A 26,086-nucleotide genomic window follows, 5' to 3' on the forward strand; every position below is an offset into this window, starting at 1 on the left:
GCAGTTTTCGGAGCCAAACTAAGAAGTGGAACAAGCAGGTATCTGAGAAGTAGAAGTCACTCTCCTATATTTCACACTTCTGAAACCAATTTGGCTTTGATAAAAAAAGAAAAACTGCCATAAAAAAGTTTTTTCCACAAAAATCTTGTCTGACACCAGCCTAAGTAAATCTCTTCCAGTGTCTGACATTGAAATGTAAAACTACTGGAGCTGGCAGGACTTATTGTTCAGAAAACACAATATTATAAATTTCATCATAGTGTTCGACAAAATGCACTTCTAGTCCCTCAGTGATGAACTTTGCCAGGTCATAATAATCTTTCTTGTTTTCTGAAGGAAGGATGATACATGTAACACCTGCTCGTTTAGCCTGGGATTAAAGAGAAAGAAAACAAAGTAGATTTTTAAATACAGAACTGTAAAGCACCAATAAAATTAAATAATTTATGTACATGGGTCATTGGTTTTTGGGCGTCATACATCTTACTTTAAAATACACAATTGTTTTTCAAAAAGAAGCAGGGACATAAATCTCACCACAGGCAGCGCCAGGGGCAGTTTCAGGAAACCAATTTTTGGAAGGACAATATCACCAGTGGTGGAAAAGCAAAGTATCTCTTTATTGTAATATAAAAAATAATAAAAGTGACCATGAGGGAAATTTATCAAAACCTGTGTAAAGGAAAAGTTGACCAGTTGCCCATAGCAACCAATCAGATTGCTTCTTTCATTCTTAACAAGGCCTCTGAAAAATGAAAGAAGTGATCTGATTGGTTGCTATGGGCAACTGGACAACTTTTCCTTTACACGGGTTTTGATAAATCTCCCCCCATGTGTTTTGCAAGGCAACCCCCTGCTTCACACGATGACCTGACGAAGCGAGGGACTGCGTTTGTGAAACAAGTTTTCATTTTTAGAAGACAAAGATAATTTTCTCTTCCACCGCCGGTGATATCGCCATTCCAAAAATTGGTTTACAGAAACTGCCATTAGTGCCCCTCCAGCATCTCTTTTTCTTTGAGTGATTCTGCCAGATCCTCGTACCCACATTGATCTTAAAGCCGCCACCACCATCACGGATGATAGGTCACAGATGTGAGGGTGCCATGGGAAATAGGAGTCACTGTACTCCATATAGCAATCAACAATGTTATGCCTGCCTTAGCGCAACACATATAGGCGAGTGTGCCTCTTCACTTATCCACTGTGCTCACAGGTATCTCTGTAATCCCATATAACAGCACGTAGATATCGCCATTGTCTGTTTCCTTTTTTTTTTTTTTTACTTTGGCATATAACAACAGGTTATAGTCACTAGTTTCTGGAGGTGTGATGTTGAACAGAAAGACAGTGTTCGTGAGCTAATGAAGAGGGATAAAAAAAAGGTATTTCCATAGCGTTTTAAACCTCAATAAACACAGGGATAGGCATAGTTAGAGAAGGGGACAGATGGGAAGGGGGATCAGGGAAAGTTTAGATGATGACAGGTACTCTAAAAAAAAAAAAAAAAATCGAGTAAGCCAAGTTGAGAAAGCCAGGGCTCCTGTGAAATGTTGGGTGGAAGTGGGTTTGTGAATCATTGCCTGGGCTAACTATCTAGGGTTAATTTGTATTCACTTACCTTACAACTGGCTAGCTACACAGTTCATTCTCTGTGAAACTTAAAGGGGTTATCCCCCATAAGGGGATTTTAGTACGTACCTGGCAGACAGTAATGGACATGCTTAAGAAGGATCTGCGCTTGTCTTGGGGCTAAATGGCTATGTTGTGAGATTACCATAACACTGTGGCTAGCTTTTTGTGAACTGGTATTTCCTGTTTGAGTTTTCTTCTTTTGCCTACAAATCCCATAATTCTATTTTCCTCCCTCCCACACATCAGCCACCCCACCCATGGAAACATAAATGAGCTGCATCCATTCCAAAGACCTGTGGTTTTCGATCAGGGTGCCTAAAACTGTTGCATTAGTTGCGGATTGATCCCTCCACCCATTGAAGCAGACAGGCTCCCTGTCATCAGCTGACTAGGGAGTCAGGTCTCGGCCCACATTGCAACCTGGGACAACAGTCATTTTGTATGCTGTTAAAAATAAATATTGTGGTAAAAATCACATAAGAATTGCGAGAAAACCGTCACACACAGGTACAGACACTATATTCTGAACTACACTAACTTTACAACCCCTGTAGCATAGTCAAATAAAAAAAATTCTGGAATACCCCTTTAAGTCTGGCTACGGGGTAAGAGAGACCGCTATCATGACTTGATTTAGAGAAGGCCCCAGACATTGTGATCTGGGTTGTTCTGGTGCAGTAACCACAAATTGTGGTGCAGTGCAATATTTATAATGCAAAAGCCATATGGTAGTTTATATGTTAGTTTAATACATGACCCTACTGATGCAATGTGTAGAAAGGGTAGTGGAATTTTAACCCCTTAAGGACACAGCCAAATTCATTTTAGCATTTTCATTTTTCCCCTTCTAAAAGCCATAATTCTTATATTTCCATCCACAGACCCATATGAGGGCTTGGTTTTTTTTTTTTTTTGACGCGACCAATTGTACTTTGTAATTACATCACTCATTTTACCATAAAATGTATGCAAAACAAATATTTGTGTGTGGAAATTGAATAGAAAACTGCAATTTTACAGCAGGACATGTTTTCTTTATACAGTTGGGCAATACGATTAAAATGACACCCCTAGATACTTTACCATTATTGTAATGCTTTTAAAAAAAAAAAAAAAATTTTTTTAGGAAAATATGTATGTTCAAAATTGCCCTATTTTGGCCACCTATAACTTTAAAAAAAATTCCGTATACAGGGCTGTATGAGGGCTCATTTTGTTTAAACCGTGATCTGTAGTTTTTTACGCTTTTTGTGGTAAAATGTGAAAAAGGGTAGAATAACATTTTTATTGGGAGATTTTTTTTTACATTTATTTTTCACTTTTTAGAGGACTATGTTTAGCAATCAGATCGCTAATACTGTTCTGTTCAATCTGTAGACACAGAAGAGCATCTGAGGAAGGTAAAAAGACCTCTGTCTGCCATCTTGGCTGATTGGATCTCTGTGGTTGTGACGTGGGCGATCTGATCAGCCATTTTAAGCACCCCATAGCTTCCCCTCCTGCAGACATCAATAACACACTAAAGGGGTTATCCAGGAAAACTGGCTCCAGAAAAACAGATTTGTAAATTACTTCTATTAAAAAATCTTAATCCTTTCAGTACTTATGAGCTTCTGAAGTTAAGGTTGCTCTTTTCTGTCTAAGTGCTCTTTGTTGAGACGTGTCTCGGGAATGCCCAGTTTAGAAGCAAACCCCCATAGCAAACCTCTTCTAAACTGGGCGTTTCCCGAGACACGTGTCATCAGAGAGGATTTAGACAGAAATGAACAACCTTAACTTCAGAAGCACATAAGTACTGAAAGGATTAAGATTTTTTAATAGAAGTAATTTACAAATCTGTAACTTTCTGGAGCCAGTTGATATATATATATATATATATATATATATATATATATATATATATATATATAAATATGTTTTTTCCTGGCATACCCCTTTAAAGAGGGCTTCACAGGATTTGATCCTTGCATTTACTGGAGGATTCTGGGCGTTATCATGAAGGGTAAAGCTAATGCTTACAACAATAACCCAGTTAAAACTCATATTTTGGGGTGTTTGGGGCAGGTCTTAAAGAGCCAATGCATGTAAAAAGGGATTAAAAGGCACCAAAATATAATTCCTGTGCCACACAGTGTAAGTTTTGCATTGAGTCTGATAATGAAAACAGTTCAGTACCTGCTACAGATCCCACCTAAAGCAGACACAGCCAGCATGCCCCGATTAAAATATTGTGCTGCTTCTCTGACTGAAAGTGCAGTAACTGGAAAATGTGAATGCCCACATTGTAGGTCCTGCAGGGTAGGGGGAACACAGGTGGTAATCAAGAGTACCTGTATATGATAGCAACTATTTCTGTAACCTTAGTATACAGTAATTATACCTGCGCTCAGCTAGTAACAGGCCATGTACTCCTCCTCTAAAGTGTATGGAAGGAGTACATGGTTCCCTCCACATCTGTCTGTTTTGTTGAGCAATCAGAATATGTCCAGCAGTGGCTTATCCTTCCTCAATAAACATGCAGGTTGATAGGAAAGTTGGATGAGATACTCTCTCAGTTATTCACTATCTTATGTACAGGGATAACTTGATCAAAGTGTTTTATAATAAAACCACTGATTCTACTACACGCATGACACTGTGCTTAAATTCTAGGCAATACAATGAAATTGCTGTAAATTCTACATGGTGAACTAACCGAGGCTGGCATACTCACAGCTATAGTTTTTTCTTTGATGCCTCCTACGGGCAGGATTTTTCCTGTCAGTGACACCTCTCCAGTCATTGCCACATTTTGTCGAACTGGACGTCCCAGAGAAAGGGAAAGCAGTGCAGTGACAATTGTACAGCCTGCACTAGGACCATCCTTTGGTGTGGCACCCTGAACAGAACAAAGAGAATGTGTATTTTAGTACAGTTAGGTTTAGTTATTAAACATCAAAAGTTTTTATGAATTAAAAGAAAAAGTTATGAACTTTCTTTAAGGGCAGGACTTTACATGCTGTATTTTGAGGCCTATGTGCTGCTGTGTATTTTCCCACCCATTGAAGTCAATGGATAGCAAAACTAACTGTATTTGTCAACCCACTGACATCAAAAATAGGAAAATATGCAGCAGCAAAATACGGCACGTGACCCTACCTTAAAAGGAAGACTGACATGAGCATCACCCGCACTAACCTGATTAATAGTGTGGCTGATACTGATTTTAACATGGGTTATCTTATCCAAATCTATTGTGCAAGATCAAATATAAGAACCAGCAGTAACCATATCCAGAATGAATAAGCCATAATGCTCACCTCTGGCACATGCAAATGAATGTGTGATGTCACTAGGAATCTGTTTTCAGGGTGTTTCTTCATTTGGAAAGCACGTGCAAATGTGTAAGCAATTTTAGCGCTCTCTTTCATAACATCTCCGAGCTGGCCTGTTACTTCTAAGGAACCATCTTTATCTCCAGTGTCAAGAGGACGGCGAATGGATGTCTCAATAAAAAGGGTGGAACCACCTGCAAAACAGAACAGCAAGAAGTGCAAAGTGACCTATGATACCACTATTCTATAAAGGTAACATTAATCAAATGTAAATGTTGCAAACACTTAACCTGTGCCCACAAAATGATGCACCTATTCATTCGGGATGCAGGATAGGGTGTATGAAGGGCTCTCATGAGCTGAGCACGCTACATTTACTGGCTGCTATCAGCTGACAATCACCACTAATGACCGATATTGGTGCTCTGCTGGTACCAACATATATGGCATCGCTGAGTGCAGAAAGTTGGAACAAGTAAAACAGAACATTATTGACCCTGAATGTTTAACTGTGTAAACAAAAAAAATAAAAACCAGATTCCAAAATTTCAGATTTTTGGTCAAAAAGCAATCAAGACGTCAAGAAGTATTTAAAAAGACATTTGTATACCTTTTGTATTAATTTAGAAAGGAGTATATTTGTAATCTACCGACCCAAAGAATACAGAGCACACATAAAAATGACATCTCCAAAAGTAGCAAAATTAGGTTTTTCTTCTTCTCAATCTTTGAGTTTTGCTGTATATTTTACGATTGAACTTTCCATTCAACAAATTGGTAAGTAAAGCATTCTACATATTTTCGATGCCTAGTTTTGGAAACTTATATTGCCTGGCCTGCCTAGTATCTGTTTTATTTCTACTCGTCAGAAATGTCAGTTCAAGAGCATTATTTTTACGTGATGCTCTGCCCTACGCATTAATCTTTGCAAACATATTGCCCTTTGCATCTTTTACAATACTAATACAAATAAATTTTTAAGAAACAAATCTTTATTGTACCTACCCATGGCAGTCCAAGCTAGGCCCATTACCACCCCAGCTGGAGTGACATCATACATTCTGTCCACAGTAAAGATTGGTTTCCCCACAAAGTCTTGAAGGTTAGATGGATTGACTTCCACATACTCTGCTTCTCCATTAACAATCTTGTATGCAGACTTACGCAGAACCTTAGGCACAAGAAAAAGATGAGAAATTGTTTATGCCTTTTCTTATATTAAAGAGGGTTTTGTACAGTGGGTCATTAATATCAGTGAGGGGGCCAGAATCCAGCTGATGGGTTGTTTGACAGAGCTACGGCTCCAGCACACACAGAGCTGAAATCAGACAGCTCAGTTCCCATTCACTTTAATGGAAGCTGAGCTGCACTAACCCACTAAGGCCAATACACAGAATGGAGCCATCTGCTTATGGCTGTTTCTTTGGGTATGCCGGCACTACGGCTCTGTCAAACTGTTGAATGAAAGTAATAGTTGTCAGGTGTAGGCAACCCATCAACTTGATATTAAAAGGGGTTCTCCAGGAATAGAATAGGAGGTAAATTTCTTCCCAAAACAGTACCACACCTGTCATCAGTTTCTGTGTGGCATTACATACAGCTTGGCTCCATTCACGTCAATGAACAAGGTGTGATTATTTTTACAAAAAGTGCACTGTGTAGAAACGGACCCCTCCCCCCCATTTTTTTCTTCAATTTCACCCCACAAATATTTTCTTTTGGTTTTGCCGTAGATTTTGGTACGAAATAATGGATGTCAGTACAAAGCACAATTGGTCAGAAGAAAGGATAATGTCCAGCGCGGGTAATGTGCAAAAATCTTCGTCTTTTACTGTTTAAAGGCCAGCATTACACGAAAAAGGGGACGCGTTTTAAGTGCCAATCTGCATCCTTAATCATACATGACAAACGCCGAAAAAAAAAAAAAAGAGGGACAGGCAGGAAACACAATGCAAAGAAAAAGAAATCCACATGGTTGGTACAAGAAGAACTAACCATTCCTATTTACAACCTGTCAGCAAAGGTATTATCACAACACCATCTGTCAGTACTCTCTAAAGGTCTGTCTTTTGCACCTACCAGAACTTTTGATTTATTTTCTACCTTACTTGATGTTAGCAAGTTTGTAAGTGGGGTCACCGTTAAAAGGCCCTTTAATAATTTAAAGGTAGCGGATAACCTAGAATCCTCAGTTGCGAGGGAGTGTCTCACAAGATGTTACTACTAGTCGGGTTAATGATGTGGGGGCTGTAACTAATACCTTTTCTTCAGATATGGGCATTCGCTGTTCCTTTGATGAATTATGTATTATGTCAGATTTACGACACATGGCAGATAACACCCAGTCTCAGATTACAGGGTCAGCTAATTTCCACACTAGCAATCCACGCATTTACCCGCTTATGTCTCGTACTCCAAGCTTGGATCTTTTCCAAGATGTGGTGGAAAAAGAGATGATCCTCTTGTCTAATGCCAAGAGACAACAACATAGTAACATCACCAGACAAAACGCACAGCCCTAAAAGATATTTAAGACACGTCTGAATTGGTAGTCCACGAAGCGGACAAGGGGGGAGCAGTCTTATTGCTTGATGCAGGTCTATAAAAAACTTAATATGGAGTTGTTAAATGACAAATCCATATATAGGCCTCTGTCAAGCAATCCTACCCCCCAATTCAACCGTGAGCCTAGTAGTCTTAGTAGTGAATCTTGGGGTGAAGAAAGGATTTTTTTCAGCCTCAGAGCCTGAATATATTCTAGTCAAACATCCAATTACTGCTATATTTCATTCTTTCCCAAAGAGTCACAAAAATGTTTTCCCACCCCAGGTCAGACCCATTGTTAGCCTCAACCCTCACTAGTCGGCTCTTGAAGTGGTTCTTAAATGTCTATTCCACATATCACAATCGTTTCCAGGAATTTATTATCCTAACACATTATTTTTTCTGTTTTGATGGTGAATTTTTCCTGCTTACGACCGGAGCCCCTATGGGTGCTCGCATCTCACCTTCACTAGCTAACATTTACATGGGATTTGGGGAAAAACAAACATCTATTCTTTACTGCTAATGTATTTACATCAGATATTGCCTGGTATGGCAGATACATTGACTATTTGTTGATCTGAGCAAATATCCCTGTTTGACAGGTATCTTAATAACAATCCAAATTTACTTCAAACTTCAACTTTACGCTCACACAAACATCAACAAATTGTCTCCTTTTTGAACCTTAACCTGACAGGTGACCTAATTTCCCAAAAATTAACATCAACCACATATCGCACGGAGACAGCAGTAAATGCCACTCTCCATCCCCCCACATGGAAAAAATTTTACCTGTGGGGGAAGCTATAAGAATTAGATAGAAAAATTGACAATCTTATCAGTAGGCTAGAAAGTAGGCTACCCTAAATGGTCCCTTAAACCCTTAAGGACTCAGCCCATTTTGGCCTTAAAGGACATCTGCAGTGCTGGGCAAAAAAACTTTTTTTTACCTCATTTAATAGGTCTTTGAAAGACCTTTCCAACGATGTCTCCCCCATCAAAATTGGCCCAGTCGTTCTCCCGTTATCAGCACACGAATTACGGAGGAGAAGTGAAAATAAAACTACATCTCCCATCATGCCTTGTGCTTACTTCCTGTAAGCTGCTGCCCTCCCCCTGTTCTCCTGGGAGTTGTAGTTCATACACCAGTGTTTCCCAACCAGGGTGCCTCCAGATGTTGCAAAACTACTACTCCCAGCATTCCCTGGTTGGGAAACACTGGCATACACATACACACACACATAACAGGGACTACAACTCCCAGCATGTGTCATTCAGTAGTCCCCCTCCCCCCCTCTCACACACAGAATCATCTCCAGTATGATATTTATTCCCTGTATACACCACCAGCCCGTGCAGTGTAATATGTCTCCTTCACACACACGTCCTCCCCTCCCTGCTCAGTGGTTTGCTCTGTGTTTTCCCCCATGAAAACTTGAATCCTCCCCGTGATAAGTGAGGTCCTATGTAGACAGAGCAGGGGAGGGGGGAGGAGCTGTGGACGTCCTCATTCTCCCCCTGCTTCAATCTTATAGATAGGGGCGTTTCTGAGGATGAGCCTATGGCTGCCTCAGAAAGCACCCGCTCATGCATATGCATAAGCAGGGAGGACCTGACAGAGGCTAGGGGGAGCACAAACACTGCTGGGAGGAAGAGATCTCCGTCCCCAAGATGGCGGCTGCAATGTAATGAATAGGGGACGGACGCAGGACTACTGGGCTATGCTGGCAACTCTAATATCTCAGAAACGGCTGCATATAGGTAAATAGGACTAATTGACTGAACTGTATAACTTTTGTTTGGGGAACATTTGGGCAGGGATTTCTGACCACTACAGTTGTCCTTTAAGGACTCAGACAATTTAATTTTTCCTTTTTCATTTTTTCCTCCTCGCCTTCTAAAAATCATAACTCTTTTATATTTTCATCCACAGACTAGTATGAGGGCTTGTTTTTTGCGTGACCAGTTGTCCTTTGTAATGACATCACTCATTATATCATAAAATGTATGGCGCAACCAAAAAACACTATTTTTGTGGGGAAATTAAAACGAAAAACGCAATTTTGCTAATTTTGGAAGGTTTTGTTTTCACGCCGTACAATTTATGGTAAAAATGACATGTGTTCTTTATTCTTAGGGTCAATACGATTAAAATGATACCCATTATTATATACTTTTATATTATTGTTGCGCTTAAAAAAAATCACAAACTTTTTAACCAAATTAGTATGTTTATAATCCCTTTATTTTGATGACCTCTAACTTTTTTATTTTTCCGTATAAGTGGCGGTATGGGGGCTAATTTTTTGCGCCATGATCTGTACTTTTTTTTGATACCACATTTGCATATAAAAAACTTTTAATACACTTTTTATAATTTTTTTTTAATAAAATGTATTAAAAAAGTAGGAATTTTGGACTTTTTTTTATTTTTTTTCGTTCACGCCGTTCACCGTACGGGATCATTAACATTTTATTTTAATAGTTCGGACATTTACGCACGCGGCGATACCAAATATGTCTATAAAAAATGTTTTTTACGCTTTTTGGGGGTAAAATAGGAAAAAACGGACGTTTTACTTTTTATTGGAGGAGGGGATTTTTCACTTTTTTTTTACTTTTACTTTTACATTTTTTTTTTACACTTGAATAGTCCCCATAGGGGACTATTCATAGCAATACCATGATTGCTAATACTGATCTGTTCTATGTATAGGACATAGAACAGATCAGTATTATCGGTCATTTCCTGCTCTGGTCTGCTCGATCACAGACCAGAGCAGGAGACGCCGGGAGCCGCACGGAGGAAGGAGAGGGGACCTCCGTGCGGCGTTATGAATGATCGGATCCCCGCAGCAGCGCTGCGGCCGATCCGATCGTTCATTTAAATTGCGAACTCCCGCAGATGCCGGGATCTGTATTGATCCCGGCACCTGAGGGGTTAATGGCGGATGCCCGCGAGATCGCGGGCGTCGGCCATTGCCGGCGGGTCCCTGGCTGCGATCAGCAGCCGGGATCAGCCGCGCATAACACGGGTATCGCTCCGATGCCCGCGGTTATGCTTAGGACGTAAATGTACATCCTGGTGCGTTAAGTACCACCTCACCAGGACGTACATTTACGTCCTGCGTCCTTAAGGGGTTAATCAAGCTAGGTGCATCACCTTGTCCAGGAAACGAGAGGATTTAATCACATCTACTAATAAACATATTACAGCTGGAACGATGGAGCCAGAGAATTTTGTTAATTTTTCTACTACATACAGTACGGATTTAAACAAAATCTCAAATTATTAAAAAATACTGGCCCATCGTTTCAACTGATCCACTTTATGGTAACTCTGTTCCTGGCAACATGAAGTGTATAGCTAGACATGCTCCCACAGTTGGACAAATGGTGTCTCCTTCTACCTTCAGGTCTTGTGTCAACATGGCCAAGATATTTGGGGTGTTTCCACTGTGGACACAATAAATGTGCATGCTGTCAGGTCCTGTCTCCCTCTACTGACTGTTTCTTTTGTCACAGGAGAAACATTTAATATTAAAACAATACATTAATTGTAATACCTCCTATGTAGTTTATCTTATCTCCTGTGTCACATGCAAAGTCCAGTATGTGGGGTGCACGACCAACTCCCTGAAAGTGTGTGTGAGAAAACATCTATCAAGGTCAAACATTTCAATTCCAGACACATCTGCAGTCTCTCAACATTGCGCAGAAAAGCATGCAGGGGACATATCTTCATTCAAACTGACAGGCATAAAAAGAGTTAATTTACCATATCGGGGAGGAGACCACAGACAAGCACTAGTCGACAGAAGTATACTGGATCCTTTAGCTACTCGAGTCCCATATGGTCTGAACAGGCGTCAAGACGTCCTACTTAATTACTGATAAAGGCCTATGACACTTTGACAAGTTACGCCTTCTTTCCTTTTTACACTTTGAGCTCTAGTACACTCCTTTATATGTTGTGGGGGGTTTTTTTGCCATGCATTCTTCATTCTTATAATATTTTGCCTTTTCTAATACATGCATATCTATGTTTTTTGTATCTTAGTAAGGTATCTCTCCTCCCTCTGAATACTATTTTCTCTTCTTGGGACAACAACCTATATAACGCATCCAAATATGTGCCTGTACTCACTTATGTTATAATACCGCAGGTTACTATTGCTTATGTGAATATACAGCTTCCTCTCTACTGAATATTATTTTGGGTTTGTATAAGGTGTATGTCGTATATATTGATGGTTTGGTTCTGTCATATTTGCAATATTGTTGTATTAGAGTTTTAACATAGTTACATAGTTAGTACGGTCGAAAAAAGACATATGTCCATCAAGTTCAACCAGGGAATTAAGGGGTAGGGGTGTGGCGCGATATTGGGGAAGGGATGAGATTTTATATTTCTTCATAAGCATTAATGTTTTTTGTTCCAGGAATGTATCTAATCCTGTTTTAAAGCTGTAAATTGTTCCAGCTGTGACCAGTTCCTGAGGTAGGGGTTAAACACGTTACCCTATATATGTGTATTGTTTCACATTTTAATGTCATGTATGATTAAAGGTGCAGATTGGCACTTGAAATGCGTCACCTTTTCCCTGTAATGCCGGCTTTTAGACAATAAAACAAAAAGATTTTTGTACATTACCCGCGCTGGACATCATCCTTTCTTCTGTTCTGTTTTTGGTGCCTGCCATAGAACTGTCCAGGCTACAAGCAGGATACACACTGTGAGCTGGAGGACTGCTGATAGTACAATTGGTGACACAAAAAACAAGCCCTTATATGGGTCTGTAGGTGCAAAATTGAAAGAGTTATGATTTTTAGAAGGGGTGGAGGAAAAAACGAAAGTGCAAAAACGAAAATTGGCCTGGTCCTTAAGGCCAAAATGGGCTTGGTACATAAGGGGTTAATCCCATTAACCCCTTAAGGACGCAGGACGTAAATGTACGTCCTGGTGAGGTGGTACTTAACGCACCAGGACGTACATTTACGTCCTGTGCATAACCGCGGGCATCGGAGCGATGCTCGTGTCATGCGCGGCTGATCCCGGCTGCTGATCGCAGCCAGGGACCCGCCGGCAATGGCCGACGCCCGCGATCTCGCGGGCGTCCGCCATTAACACCTCAGGTGCCGGGATCAATACAGATCCCGGCATCTGCGGCAGTTCGCGATTTAAATGAACGATCGGATTGCCCGCAGCGCTGCTGCGGGGATCCGATCATTCAGAACGCTGGACGGAGGTCCCCTCTCCTTCCTCCGTCCGGCTCCCGGCGTCTCCTGCTCTGGTCTGTGATCGAGCAGACCAGAGCAGGAGATGACCGATAATACTGATCTGTTCTATGTCCTATACATAGAACAGATCAGTATTAGCAATCATGGTATTGCTATGAATAGTCCCCTATGGGGACTATTCAAGTGTAAAAAAAATTTAAAAAAAGTAAAAGTAAAAAAAAAAGTGAAAAATCCCCTCCCCCAATAAAAAAGTAAAACGTCCGTTTTTTCCTATTTTACCCCCAAAAAGCGTAAAAAAACATTTTTTATAGACATATTTGGTATCGCCGCGTGCGTAAATGTCCAAACTATTAAAATAAAATGTTAATTATCCCGTACGGTGAACGGCGTGAACGAAAAAAAAAAAAAAAAAAGGCCAAAATTCCTACTTTTTTAATACATTTTATTAAAAAAAAAATTATAAAAAATGTATTAAAAGTTTTTTATATGCAAATGTGGTATCAAAAAAAGTACAGATCATGGCGCAAAAAAAGAGCCCCCATACCGTCACTTATACGGAAAAATAAAAAAGTTAGAGGTCATCAAAATAAAGGGATTATAAATTTGGTTAAAAAGTTTGTGATTTTTTTTAAGCGCAACAATAATATAAAAGTATATAATAATGGGTATAATTTTAATCGTATTGACCCTCAGAATAAAGAACACGTCATTTTTACCATAAATTGTACGGCGTGAAAACAAAACCTTCCAAAATTAGCAAAATTGCGTTTTTCGTTTTAATTTCCCCACAAAAATAGTGTTTTTTGGTTGCGCCATACATTTTATGATATAATGAGTGATGTCATTACAAAGGACAACTGGTCGCGCAAAAAACAAGCCCTCATACTAGTCTGTGGATGAAAATATAAAAGAGTTATGATTTTTAGAAGGCGAGGAGGAAAAAATGAAAACGTAAAAATTTAATTGTCTGAGTCCTTAAGGCCAAAATGGGCTGAGTCCTTAAGGGGTTAATTAGATTGTTTTTATATGTTGTAGCAAATGTAATAGGGTGCATGTGCTTTGTGGCAGCTGTAATAAAAGTTAACTGACAGAAATATTAAACTATTACACTCTATTCGGAAAGTAAAGAAGAGATTTACTCCTTTACTCAGACAGTAACTGTGAGATGCATGCTGAGATTATTTATGTGTAAAAGGTACATATGTAGGTAAAATGAACAGGCCCCAGGCAGCGCAGCATGACCTGTTCATTAGACCTAAAATCATGGGGATCTGCCCCTCCCCCTGCACTGTCTGCAGGCTGGCCTCGCTGCATACAAGGTCCTGGGCTCACAGTAGCCTCATGTCGCTTTGGGTGGTGTCTTCCATACTATGTTCAGCTTACTATACCGACCCAGGTGACAGGTAGGAAGATTTAATAAGCGGCAGAAGCTTCCCTCTCCTCTCTCTATCCCCTGCATGGGCATGCAATTGTACAGTGCCAAGCTGAAAGCAGGGAATTTGAACTGGAGACACCAGATGGGGACCTTTAACCTTCAATTACTGCATAAAAAGAAGCTATGAATGCTGTGTGTGTGTTATTATAATAATAATGGATGTAGGTATCATGTACCCATTTACTCCCAGCTAACATATAATCACAGTGGTTTAAAAAAAGAAAAGAAGCCATGTATCCATATGATATTCTTCCAGCATATTACGGGATGCCATGTGTGAAACCACCCAATAAAAAAAAAGGAATACCCCTCACAGGTACATGATTAGGTACATGTAGCTGAGCCGAATTGTAATTTCTGAAGCTCTATGGGAGATTTATCAACACCTGTGTAGAGGAAGTGTGACGCGGTTGCCCATAGCAACCAAACAGATTGCATATTTTATTAAAATAAAAAGCCTCTGAAAAATGAAAATAGTGATCTGATTGGTTGCTATGGCCAACTGCACCACTTTTCCTCTACAAAGGGTTTGTTAAATTTCCCCCTATGTTTCTATCTATGTTGACAAAGTTAGCTATGCAAAATCCTATTTTTATATATGCCTTCATGACATTTTTTTGGGTCCTTTCTTGCAGTTTATCACTGAGGCCAAATGGAATGTCTATCAAGGCTGCAAGTCTGGGGCGTTGCTGGGGGAATGGCTAACGGGGCTGGAGCCCCGGGTCTCAGCCTGCCTCTGTTTTTCTTCTTTTGCTTTAAGACAGCGGTGGCTTTAAGGTTACGTGGTGACGTGCTGCACATAGCCAAGCCAGACGCAGTTGTCGGTTGTCGGTTGTCAGCCCCTCTGTTGTCCTGCTCCCCGAGCAGTCTCAGAAGTTTTCAGAGTTTCAGGTTTGGTGTGGAGAGCGAAAGAACAGCATCTCACTGCCACAGACGGACTGTGGAGCACAGGCCGAAGGAGCATGCTCACATCGGCCCCACCACTCACATTGGCCCACCGCACATCTCCCTGTCGCCCCCACAACCGCACATCTCCCTGTCGCCCCCACAACCGCACATCTCCCTGTCGCCCCCACAACCGCACATCTCCCTGTCGCCCCCACAACCGCACATCTCCCTGTCGCCCCCACAACCGCACATCTCCCTGTCGCCCCCACAACCGCACATCTCCCTGTCGCCCCCACAACCGCACATCTCCCTGTCGCCCCCACAACCGCACATCTCCCTGTCGCCCCCACAACCGCACATCTCCCTGTCGCCCCCACAACCGCACATCTCCCTGTCGCCCCCACAACCGCACATCTCCCTGTCGCCCCCACAACCGCACATCTCCCTGTCGCCCCCACAACCGCACATCTCCCTGTCGCCCCCACAACCGCACATCTCCCTCCGCTCACATCTCTCTGCTGCTCAAATAGCCCCCGCCGCACATCTTCTCTTAATCTCCTCCACCTGCTACTATTAGCAAAACTACAACTATGCCCTGACTGTGAAGACATGCTGAGGGTTGTAGCTTTTCAATAAAGCAGCCAGCCCGTGCAACATCTCCCCTCCGCCTGCTAGCATTTGCAAAAATACAACTCCCAGCATGCCCCGATAGTGAGGACATGCTAGGGTTTGTAGTTTTGTAACAGCTGGGGAGTCATATGCGCTATAAATGTACAGTGCTGTGTGCGAAGTTACTCGATGCAGCAACGTACATTTATGGCACATGTCTAAAGAGTTAAAAAAGTTAAAAATACATGCGGTCCCACCTCTATTTACTAAATAGCCAGGTTAAAAAAAATAAAGATAAAAGAATTTAAAAATATATATATACCACCACCCCTCCCCAATAAAAAATTAAAATAGTCACCTTTTCCCATTAACAAAGAACAAAAAATTTAATAAAAACCAGGTAAGCATACAGGGAGGTTGAAAGGTGGAACAGGGACCTCCCTGCTGTATGCTTACCTGCAACCTCAGTAAAGATGCTTTGCTGCTTTTAAAGGAGTACTCTGGTGCAGAGTATTCCCTGCTCTGTCCTGCCCGGGCTGCAAAAAAAATTAAAATGAACCATCTCTCACCTTCCTGGGTTCCTGCGGAGCGCCACTACAGCTGATCGGTCCTCCGGTCCATCTCCATCATACTTCCGTGTGAACGAAGAGTCACGGGGCCCTCGGCCTATCGCCGGCCGCCGCGATGTTCTGCCTCGGACGGCGATAGGCCGAGCGCCATGTGACACTTCGTTCAAACGGAAGTATGAAGAAGAAGGACCGGAGGACCGATCAGCTGTAGTGGCGCGCCGCGGGAACCCAGGAAGGTGAGAGATTGTTCATTTTCATTTTTTTTGCAGCCCGGGCAGGACAGAGCAGGAATACTCTGCACCAGAGTACTCCTTTAAGAATTGTGTACGAGGTTAGTGCTACAATGCTACTTTCTAATGCTAAGTTCTTTTTTTTGTTCAACTGTTTTTTTTATTAAACAATTTTTCTTTAAAACAGATATTTGACAGTAAAGAAAATATAAGTATGCCGAATAATAAACAAAGGTCATTACATATTAACAAGACCAGGTTACAATATGGTAATCTGCATAGATCCGGCGGCTGTCTAATGTTAAGTTCATGTTCACACTGTGATCCATTTGTAAGCACCACATGAAAAACACTTTGAGGGAATAGACTGCACATGCGGATGTGCTGATCCTGTAAGAAGAGGAATATCCTTAGTGACATATGAAGTCGGTACTGTGCGGGGTTATGCTAACTTGGGAGAAGCATTTTGTAATAAAAAAAAAATACATATCTGGTATCACCGCGCGCATAAATGTGCGATCTTTGAAAATAGAATGTTTATTATCCCACGCGGTGAACGGAGTAAATGTAAAACAATTCCTAATGCCAAAATTGATCATTTATGGTCACATCACATCACAGGAAAAATTTAATAAAAAGTGGATCAAAAAGCCAGAACTGCACTGGTACCATTAAAAAAACTACAACTCATGAAACAAATAATAAACCCTAACACGGCTCTGTAGATTGAAAAATAAAGTTAAAGGGAGGAGAAAACTGTATTTTTTTGTTTTCATTTTATTTTTTTTATCCATAAAATGAAACAAAACTCCTCCAAGTTTGGTATCATTGGAATCATACTGACCCATAGAATGAAGTAAACATTTAGTTAGTTTTATCGTACTGTAAAATCAGAAAAGGTTTTTGTCCCACAAAATTGTGCAATTCCATATTTTGCTATTTTTTCTGGCTTTGTAATGTATCATATGATAAAATAAAGTACAACTTGTGCCGCAAAGGATAAGCCCTCACAATGCAATCGGACAAAAAATTAAGTTATGGCTGTCAGCTGTGGCTACACAAAAAAAAAAAGAAAAGATTTTATTCTGAAAAGGAAAAACCTAAAAAGCTGTAGAAATTGGGTATTGCATAATCTTAATAATTGCCATAAATCATAAACGCCCCAGAGAATGAAGATAACATTTTTACCGCACAGTGAATGCCAGTAAAGAAAAAAAATCTAAATGTTTTACATTTTTTATAATATTTTGGAGTTTTTCACATAAATGCTGCCTGTAGCAACAAAGATGTACCACTAATATAAAGTACATAATGTCATGGAAAAAAGAAAACACTCAGAATCGCTTCACTCAGAAAACATTTCAGTTATTGCCACATAAAGAGACCTAGGTCAGCTTTAAAAAAAAAATGAGGCTTGTTGACATATCACACACACACACACACACACACACACACACACACACACACACACACACACGTATATGGTCTGTGGTGGTAATGATGGTGGTTGTCAGTCTGTCGGAGGGGTGTCTGAGGGTGGGCTAGGGGTGTGGTTAGGGACGTGGCTGGGCTTTGGGCTCTAGCCCTGGGTCTTTTGAAGACCTAGCAAAGCCCCTGCTGCAAGTATATAGTATATAGATATAGCAGAGCCAGATGTGTCCACACAGATACACAGGGCTTCAAAAAGTGTGGACACATCTGTCAGAGTTACAAGCAGAGGTCTGGTATGGCGACAGCATATATGTGCAGGTAGATGAGCAACATACTACAACAGGATGACAGTTTAGAATGGAGGCAGTTGGAGTAGGGGGGGGGGGTATACAGGAAGACTGAAGACTCATGGGAAATGTAGTCATCTGTTAATAAGCAGCAAATGCCATGGGTGCAAGGGGGTATTATTTACCTGAGTATCATGATAATAAAATAAAACAACTACTAGGCACAGTGGGGGAGATTTATCAAAACCTGTCCAGAGGGAAAGTGGCCCAGTTGCCCATAGCAACCAATCAGATCACTTCTTTCATTTTCCACAGGCCCTTTTGAAAATGAAAGAAGCGATCTGATTGGTTGCTATGGGCAACTGGGCAACTTTTCCTCTGCACAGGCTTTCATAAATCTCCCCCAGTGACTATATATTAGCCTTATCTCAGGAATGGTGAAAGTCGGAAAGCACCTTTAACTCTGATCTGTGTGGCCTCTTGCCCTTGCTCACACTTGTCTGACTTTCTATGCTGCGGCAGTATTGCAGCAATGTGTGTGGAAAGCGCCACCATGTGCTGACCATATACACCTCTACAATGAGGATAGTAATACATGGCTTTATGATCAGACTACATTACGTTTGTAGTCTGTGACAGGATCAGCAGCATCTGTACGACAGTAGCAGAAAGAATCTGCGTCTTATTGAATCAGAAAAAAAGTTGCAAAGACGTGCATAACTTATAATTTAAGCGTCACCTTTTCCACTTGCTTCTGTAAGTTTCGCACACCACTCTCGCGACAATACTGTTTAATTAGAACGGTGAGTGCCTCAGGGGTGATATAAGCCTTCTGTTTAGCCAAACCACACATAGTCAGAGCCTGTGGTACAAGGTATCTCTACAAATAAAAAAATTAAATAGATAAAATATTCATTTTGTTACAGAAAAGAGAATTTTCATCACCAGCCATATTCTGTGCTGCCTCTTTATCCCCTCAAATAACAATTTAGAATTCGGAAGTATATAGAAGAAAAGAACCTAGATGGGCACCAACAAAAAATAGGATACAGGGTGCTAAGAATAAATTATCAGAGAAAGACTATAGGGAACATTTATCATTGCCTTCCGGACATTTTTTCTGGTTGTAATTTTGTACAATTTCTAAGTAGCCAACTTTGGCAAAAGTGACTGAAATGCAGTGCTCCATTCTTAACTATGCAGTGGACAAAAATAATGTACAAACGTAAAACAAAAAAATGCTAATTCGTAACACCTCTGCCTTGTCTTTAAAAGGGACATCCTACAGCAAGTTCTGAGGTGATCTTTCATTTGTGCAAAATATATCAAAGTCTGTGGGGGAGTCTGTGGGGAGGTCAGTGAATTCCTGACATTTTATTGGCTGAAATTTGGTGCAGTCAGTTTTGATGCCATTTTAAAATAGACAACTTTGGCAAAAAGTGACTGTGAAATGCAGCCAATTATTCTTGACTATGCAGTGGACAAGATTTATTAAAAGCATCTTTTTCAAAAAGGCACAAAAATAATGCGTAGACGTACAAAGAAGTACTGAAAGGATTAAGATTTTTTAATAGAAGTCATTTACAAATCTGTTTAAACTTTTTGGAGCTAGTTGATATAGAAAAAAAGTTTTTTTTCCTGGATAACCCCTTTAATTTGTGCAACATTTTTCAAAGTCTGTGCGCAGTTTTAATAAATTTGGCGCACATAAGCCAAGCATAGAAAAAAAAAAAAAGTCTGTGAAGTGGCTGCTGCACATTATTTGATAAATCACCCACTATAATCACAGAAAATAAGAAAGGCTGGCAAATCCTGTACACTCAAGTAATGTAAAAATTATTTACATTTTATTGAACAGGAAAAAATCCTCTACAGACAATTAAACACTAAAAACATGCCTAAAACACAAGGCTGAGGCTGGTGAAACCCTTATGGCAATAAACAACAATCAAACACCTAGGACAAATTATACCCCCTATTATATATAACAATATATAACAAATAATCCCCCCAAAAAGTTCTATTTCGAGTGCAAGTGTGCTGTGGAAATTAAGTACAATGTAAAACAGATTTTCTATACTAGAGCAAATAGAGAGATCTAAACCAATATTCAATCTCTGACAGACACACAATGGGAAAAACGAAAATAATATCTAGGTGTCCAAACCCAGAGAAAAGGATAAAGGGGGGGGGGGGGGGGGAGGGACAGGTTTCTATCAGCGGGAACTAAAGCCTACACATTCCACTGCCTAGTTGCTTCATCAGGGGAGCTACATAACTGTAGAGCTACAGGGGGAGATTTATCTAAAAGTGTCCACAGGAAAAGTTGCTGAGTTGCCCATAGCAACCAATCAGATCACTTCTTTAATTTCTGAAAAGGCATGTGACAAATGAAAGAAGCCATCTGATTTGGTTGCTATGGGCAACTCCCCCTCTTTTCCTCTGTACAGGTTTTGATAAAGCTCCCCCATTGTTTATATATGTATAATGCAATTACTAATGGAAATCCCCTGTAACTAACATGGCATTCAACGTGAGGCATCTCCAGAGTTAGCTCTTGGTTCCTGCATCCGTGCGCTCCCTCCGGTCTATGTCAATTACATGTCACCTCTTTCAGTGAAGGTGAGCTGGCTCCTTGCCACCCATATGACAGAAGTGGGGCAGGAATGTAAACCCTCCAGAACAACAGTGTTGATGAGTGAGACTTCGCCCCACCACCATGTTCTATGCTGACGCTGACGCTATGGCGTTGGTAACAATTCACACATAAAATCTTACTATAATCCCCTTTATTTTATGTACTGCTGCCTTTAAATATCCATATATCCCACACAACAAACTATTATTAAACGGGTACTCCGGTGGAATTTTATTTTTATTTTTTTTATGAACTGGTGCCAGAAAGTTAACCCCTTAACGACGCAGGACGTATATTTACGTCCTGCGCCGGCTCCCGCGACATGAAGCGGGGTCGCGCTGCGACCCCACATCGCGTCGGTCCCGGCACTCATCAACGGCCAGATCCGCGGCTAATACCACACATCGCCGATCGTGGCAATGTGCAGTATTAACCCTTTAGAAGAGGAGGTCAAAGCTGACCGCCACTTCTAAAGTGAAAGTATCCCGGCTAGTCGGGACCGCTGCGGTGAAATCGCGGGGTCCCGAACAGCTTACAGGACACCGGGAGGGCCCTTACCTGCCTCCTCTGTGTCCGATCGACGAATGACTGCTCCGTGCCTGAGATCCAGGCAGGACCAGTCAAGCACCGATAACACTGATCACAGGCGTGTTAATACACGACAGTGATCAGCATAGGAGATCAGTGTGTGCAGTGTTATAGTAAAAAAAAAAGTGTTAATAAAGGTCATTTAACTCCTTCCCTAATAAAAGTTTGAATCACCCCCCTTTTCTCATAAAAAAAAATAAAACAGTGTAAATAAAAATAAACATATGTGGTATCGCCGCGTGCGTAAATGTCCGAACTATAAAAATATATCCTTAATTAAACCGCACGGTCAATGACGTACACGTTAAAAAAAATTCCAAAAAAGCGTATTTTGGTGACTTTTTATACCATTAAAAAATGAATAAAAAGTGATCAAAAAGTCCAATCAAAACAAAAATCATACCGATAAAAACTTCAGATCACGGCGCAAAAAATTTGTCCTCATACCGCCCTGTACGTGGAAAAATAAAAAAGTTATAGGGGTCAGAAAATGACATTTTTAAACATATACATTTTCCTGCATGTAGTTATGATTTCTTCCAGAAGTGCGACAAAATCAAACCTATATAAGTAGGGTATCATTTTAACAGTATGGACCTACAGAATAATGATAAGGTGTCATTTTTACTGAAATATGCACTGCGTAGAAACGGAAGCCCCCAAAAGTTACAAAATGGCGTTTTTTCTTCGATTTTGTCGCACAATTATTTTTTTTTCCCGTTTCGCCGTGAATTTTTGGGTAAAATGACTAATGTCACTGTAAAGTAGAATTGGTGGCGCAAAAAATAAGCCATAATATGGATTTTTAGGTGGAAAATTGAAAGATTTATGATTTTTAAAAGGTAAGGAGGAAAAAACGAAAGTGCAAAAACTGAAAAACACTGAGTCCTTAAGGGGTTAAACAGATTTGTAAATGACTTCTATTAAAAAATATTTATCCTTCCAGTACTTATTAGCAGCTGTATTCTACAGAGGAAATTCTTTGCTTTTTGAATTTATTTTTTGTCTTGTCCACATTGGTCTCTGCTGACACATATGTCTGTGTCAGGAACTGTCCAAAGTAGCATAGGTTTGCTATGAGGATTTTCTCCTGCTCTGGACAGTTCCTGATACGGGCATCAGGGGTCAGCAGAGAGCACTGTGGACAAGACAAAAAAAAGAGATTCAAAAAGAAAAGACTTTCCTCTGTAGCATACAGCTGCTAAAAAGAACTGGAAGGATAAAGATTTTTTTAATAGACTTCAGCTAGTGCCAGAAAGTTAAACAGATTTGTAAATGATCTAAAAAAAAAAAAATGTTTTTCAACAGGAGTACCTCTTTAACCCCTTAAGGACTCCGGGTTTTTCAGTTTTTGCACTTTCGTTTTTTCCTCCTTACCTTTTAAAAATCATAACCCTTTCAATTTTCCACCTAAAAATCCATATTATGGCTTATTTTTTGTGTCACCAATTCTACTTTGCAGTGACATCAGTCATTTTACCCCAAAATTCACGGCGAAACAGAAAACAAAATCATTGTGTGACAAAATCGAAGAAAAAACGCCATTTTGTAACTTTTGGGGGCTTCCGTTTCTACGCAGTGCATATTTCGGTAAAAAGGACACCTTATTATTCTGTAGGTCCATACGGTTAAAATGATACCCTACTTATATAGGTTTGATTTTGTCGCACTTCTGGAAAAAATCATAACTACATGCAGGAAAATTTATACGTTTCAAAATGTCATGTTCTGACCCCTATAACTTTTTTATTTTTCCCCATACAGGACGGTATGAGGACTCATTTTTTGCGCCGTGATCTGAAGTTTTTATCGGTATGATTTTTGTTTCGATCGGACTTTTTGATCACTTTTTATTCATTTTTTAATGGTATAAAAATTGACCAAAAATAAGCTTTTTTTGACTTTGGAATTTTTTTGCGCGTACGCCATTGACTGTGCGGTTTCATTAATGATATATTTTTATAGTTCGGACATTTACGCACGCGGCGATACCACATATGTTTATTTTTATTATTTTTTTTACACGGTTTTATTTTTTTTATGGGATAAGGGGGGGTGATTCAAACTTTTATTAGGGAAGGGGTTAAATGACCTTTATTAACACTTTTTTTTTTTTGCAGTGTTATAGGTCCCATAGGGACCTATAACACTGCACACATTGATCTCCTATGCTGATCACTGGCGTGTATTAACACGCCTGTGATCAGTGTTATCGGCGCTTGATTGCTCCTGCCTGGATATCAGGCATGGAGCAGTCATTCGTCGATTGGACACCGAGGAGGCAGGTAAGGGCCCTCTCGGTGTCCTGTAAGCTGTTTGGGACGCCGCGATTTCACCGCGGCGGTCCCGAACAGCCCGACTGAGCAGCCGGGTCACTTTAACTTTAGAAGCGGTGGTCAGCTTTGACCGCCGCTTCTAAAGGGTTAGTACCTTACATCGCCACGATTGGCGATGTGTGGTATTAGCCGCGGGTCCCGGCCGTTGATGAGTGCCGGGACGGACGCGATATGATGCGGGATCGCGGCGCGATCCCGCTTCATATCGCGGGAGCCGGAGCAGGACGTAAATATACGTCCTGCGTCGTTAAGGGGTTAAGTAACCCCTTAGCTTGATCCTCAACAAATGTAATGATCCAATTATTATCTAAAAACACAGTAATATGTAAGACCCTATTTTTAATGAGCACTTACTATTCATCAGTAGAGAATGTTGCCTACATTGCCTAACTGTATGGGATTATCATTGGCCATCGTTTGCATCTGCATATCATGGATGCATTAGGTATATTAGCTACCACTGGTGATTATTTACCTGTCAATACTAACAGTTATAGCATTTTTACAGTGTGTGTAATAGTAGGGGTCGAGCGATATCGATTTTTTTAGGGCCAATACTGATAATCTGCGACCTTTCAGGCCAACGGGGGGGGGAGGGGGGTGGGGGTTAGGGCATTATCGGCATATCAGCAAGGTAATTGCCGATACCGATAATGTCCAAAATCGTGAATATCAGCGGATAATATCGGCCAAACCGATAATCGGTCGATCCCTAGTGTGTAATGTGTTCTTTATATCAACTGAGTGCGTGGTATTGTAATACTGATAAGTAGTTGGTTGATTTATTTACTTATGCTTGTTGGCTGCTGTCCCACATACATAACCTATGTATCTTGTTCTCTCATAAGCTTAATAATTATGTGTAAATGATTTTGCATTTAATAGTGCAGGTGCCGCCACCTCATGTGAACACTACTATGAAGGTTTGCAGAAGCCAATGATGAACAATAGGTTTTCACATATTACAGTGTTAGGCTGGGTTCACACTACGTTTTGTCCCATAGGGGAGCGCATACGGCAGGGGGGAGCTAAAAGCTCGCGCTCCCGTATGTGACTGTATGCGCTCCCGTATGTCATTCATTTCAATGAGCCGACCGGAGTGAAACGTTCGGTCCGGTCGGCTCATTTTTGCGCCGTATGCGCTTTTACAACCGGACCTAAAACCGTGGTTGACCACAGTTTTAGGTCCGGTTGTAAAAGCGCATACGGCGCAAAAATGAGCCGACCGGACCGAACGTTTCACTCCGGTCGGTTCATTGAAATGAATGACATACGGGAGCGCATACGGTGACATACGGGAGCGCGAGCTTTTAGCTCCCCCCTGCCGTATGCGCTCCCGTATGGGACAAAACGTAGTGTGAACCCAGCCTTATTTAGATAAGTGGAGCATTACATTTGTTGAGAATCATAAAGTAACCCCTTTGCTTAACAGTAGGTTGTGTGGAAATTTGACAGCAGCAGTACATAGCACAAGTGTTATGCAGTAATATTTTATTATGTGCAAATTGTTAGCTGCACAACATCATTGGTACAGACAGAAGCAGTGAGACCTAGTCTTCATTATCAATACTGTTGTTTTTGAGGGTTTACATATTCCTGCCCCATTTCAGTCAAATGGGTGGCAAGGTGCCAGCTCAACTCCACAGGTATAGAAGTTGACATAGAACATAAAGGAGCGCATGGATGCAGGGACTGGAAACTAACTTTGGAGATGCCTCACGCATTAAACATCATGTGAATTACTGGTGGTTTCCGTTAGTAGTTTTATTATAGATATATAAAAAATGGCCCACATTTATCAAACTATGTGAAAGAAATAGAGGAGGGTTTTTCCCACAGTGACCAATCACAGCTCAGGTTTCACTTTACCAGAGCTTGTTAGCTGATCTGTGATTGGTTGCTGTGGGTAAATCATAATTTTTTTCTCTTACACCATTTGAAAAATTTAGGCCAATGGCTCTAAAGTCCTATAGCAATCCTGTTAAGGCTGCTAGGTTATGCAACAAAAAGTGAGGGGTTCAGTCCTCCCTGGCAGAAATCTGTACTCCTCCATTTTCCTATTGTCTGGGTTTGGACACAGAGGATATTGGTTTCATTTTTCTCATTGAGCGTCTTTGTCTGGGACTATGAAGATTGTCTTTTCTCTCAATGATTTCTCAATTAGGTGTTGAGTTACATCAGCCTCCTAAGTGTTTTTAATTGTGTCTGTAGAGTTTTTTTCCTGTCTGATAAAATGTTATTATCTGCAAGATTTCATATTTTCCAGTCTTTTTGTTGTGGAAAAATGTTTTAGTAGACATATACAATATACCTTTACAGGAGTAGTGTAGTGAAAGAT

General features: G+C 40.6%; 1 protein-coding gene across 1 annotated transcript in view; it reads right to left on the reverse strand.

Annotated features, from left to right (window-relative positions):
* LONP1 (lon peptidase 1, mitochondrial) overlaps positions 1 to 26,086 on the reverse strand; it is a 76,052-nt gene that overhangs the window by 159 nt on the left and 49,807 nt on the right. The window contains exons 13-17 of the mRNA XM_056571518.1: positions 18,926 to 19,066; positions 5,955 to 6,120; positions 4,935 to 5,143; positions 4,349 to 4,513; positions 1 to 370 (exon numbers count right to left, since the gene is read on the reverse strand). The exon at positions 1 to 370 is cut by the window's left edge and continues 159 nt beyond it. Coding sequence (XP_056427493.1) covers positions 221 to 370; positions 4,349 to 4,513; positions 4,935 to 5,143; positions 5,955 to 6,120; positions 18,926 to 19,066 — 831 coding nt within the window. The 3' untranslated portion in view covers positions 1 to 220. The remainder of the gene's footprint in view (positions 371 to 4,348; positions 4,514 to 4,934; positions 5,144 to 5,954; positions 6,121 to 18,925; positions 19,067 to 26,086) is intronic.

This window comes from Hyla sarda, chromosome 1, assembly GCF_029499605.1.
Source record: "Hyla sarda isolate aHylSar1 chromosome 1, aHylSar1.hap1, whole genome shotgun sequence".
Lineage (NCBI taxonomy): Eukaryota > Metazoa > Chordata > Amphibia > Anura > Hylidae > Hyla > Hyla sarda.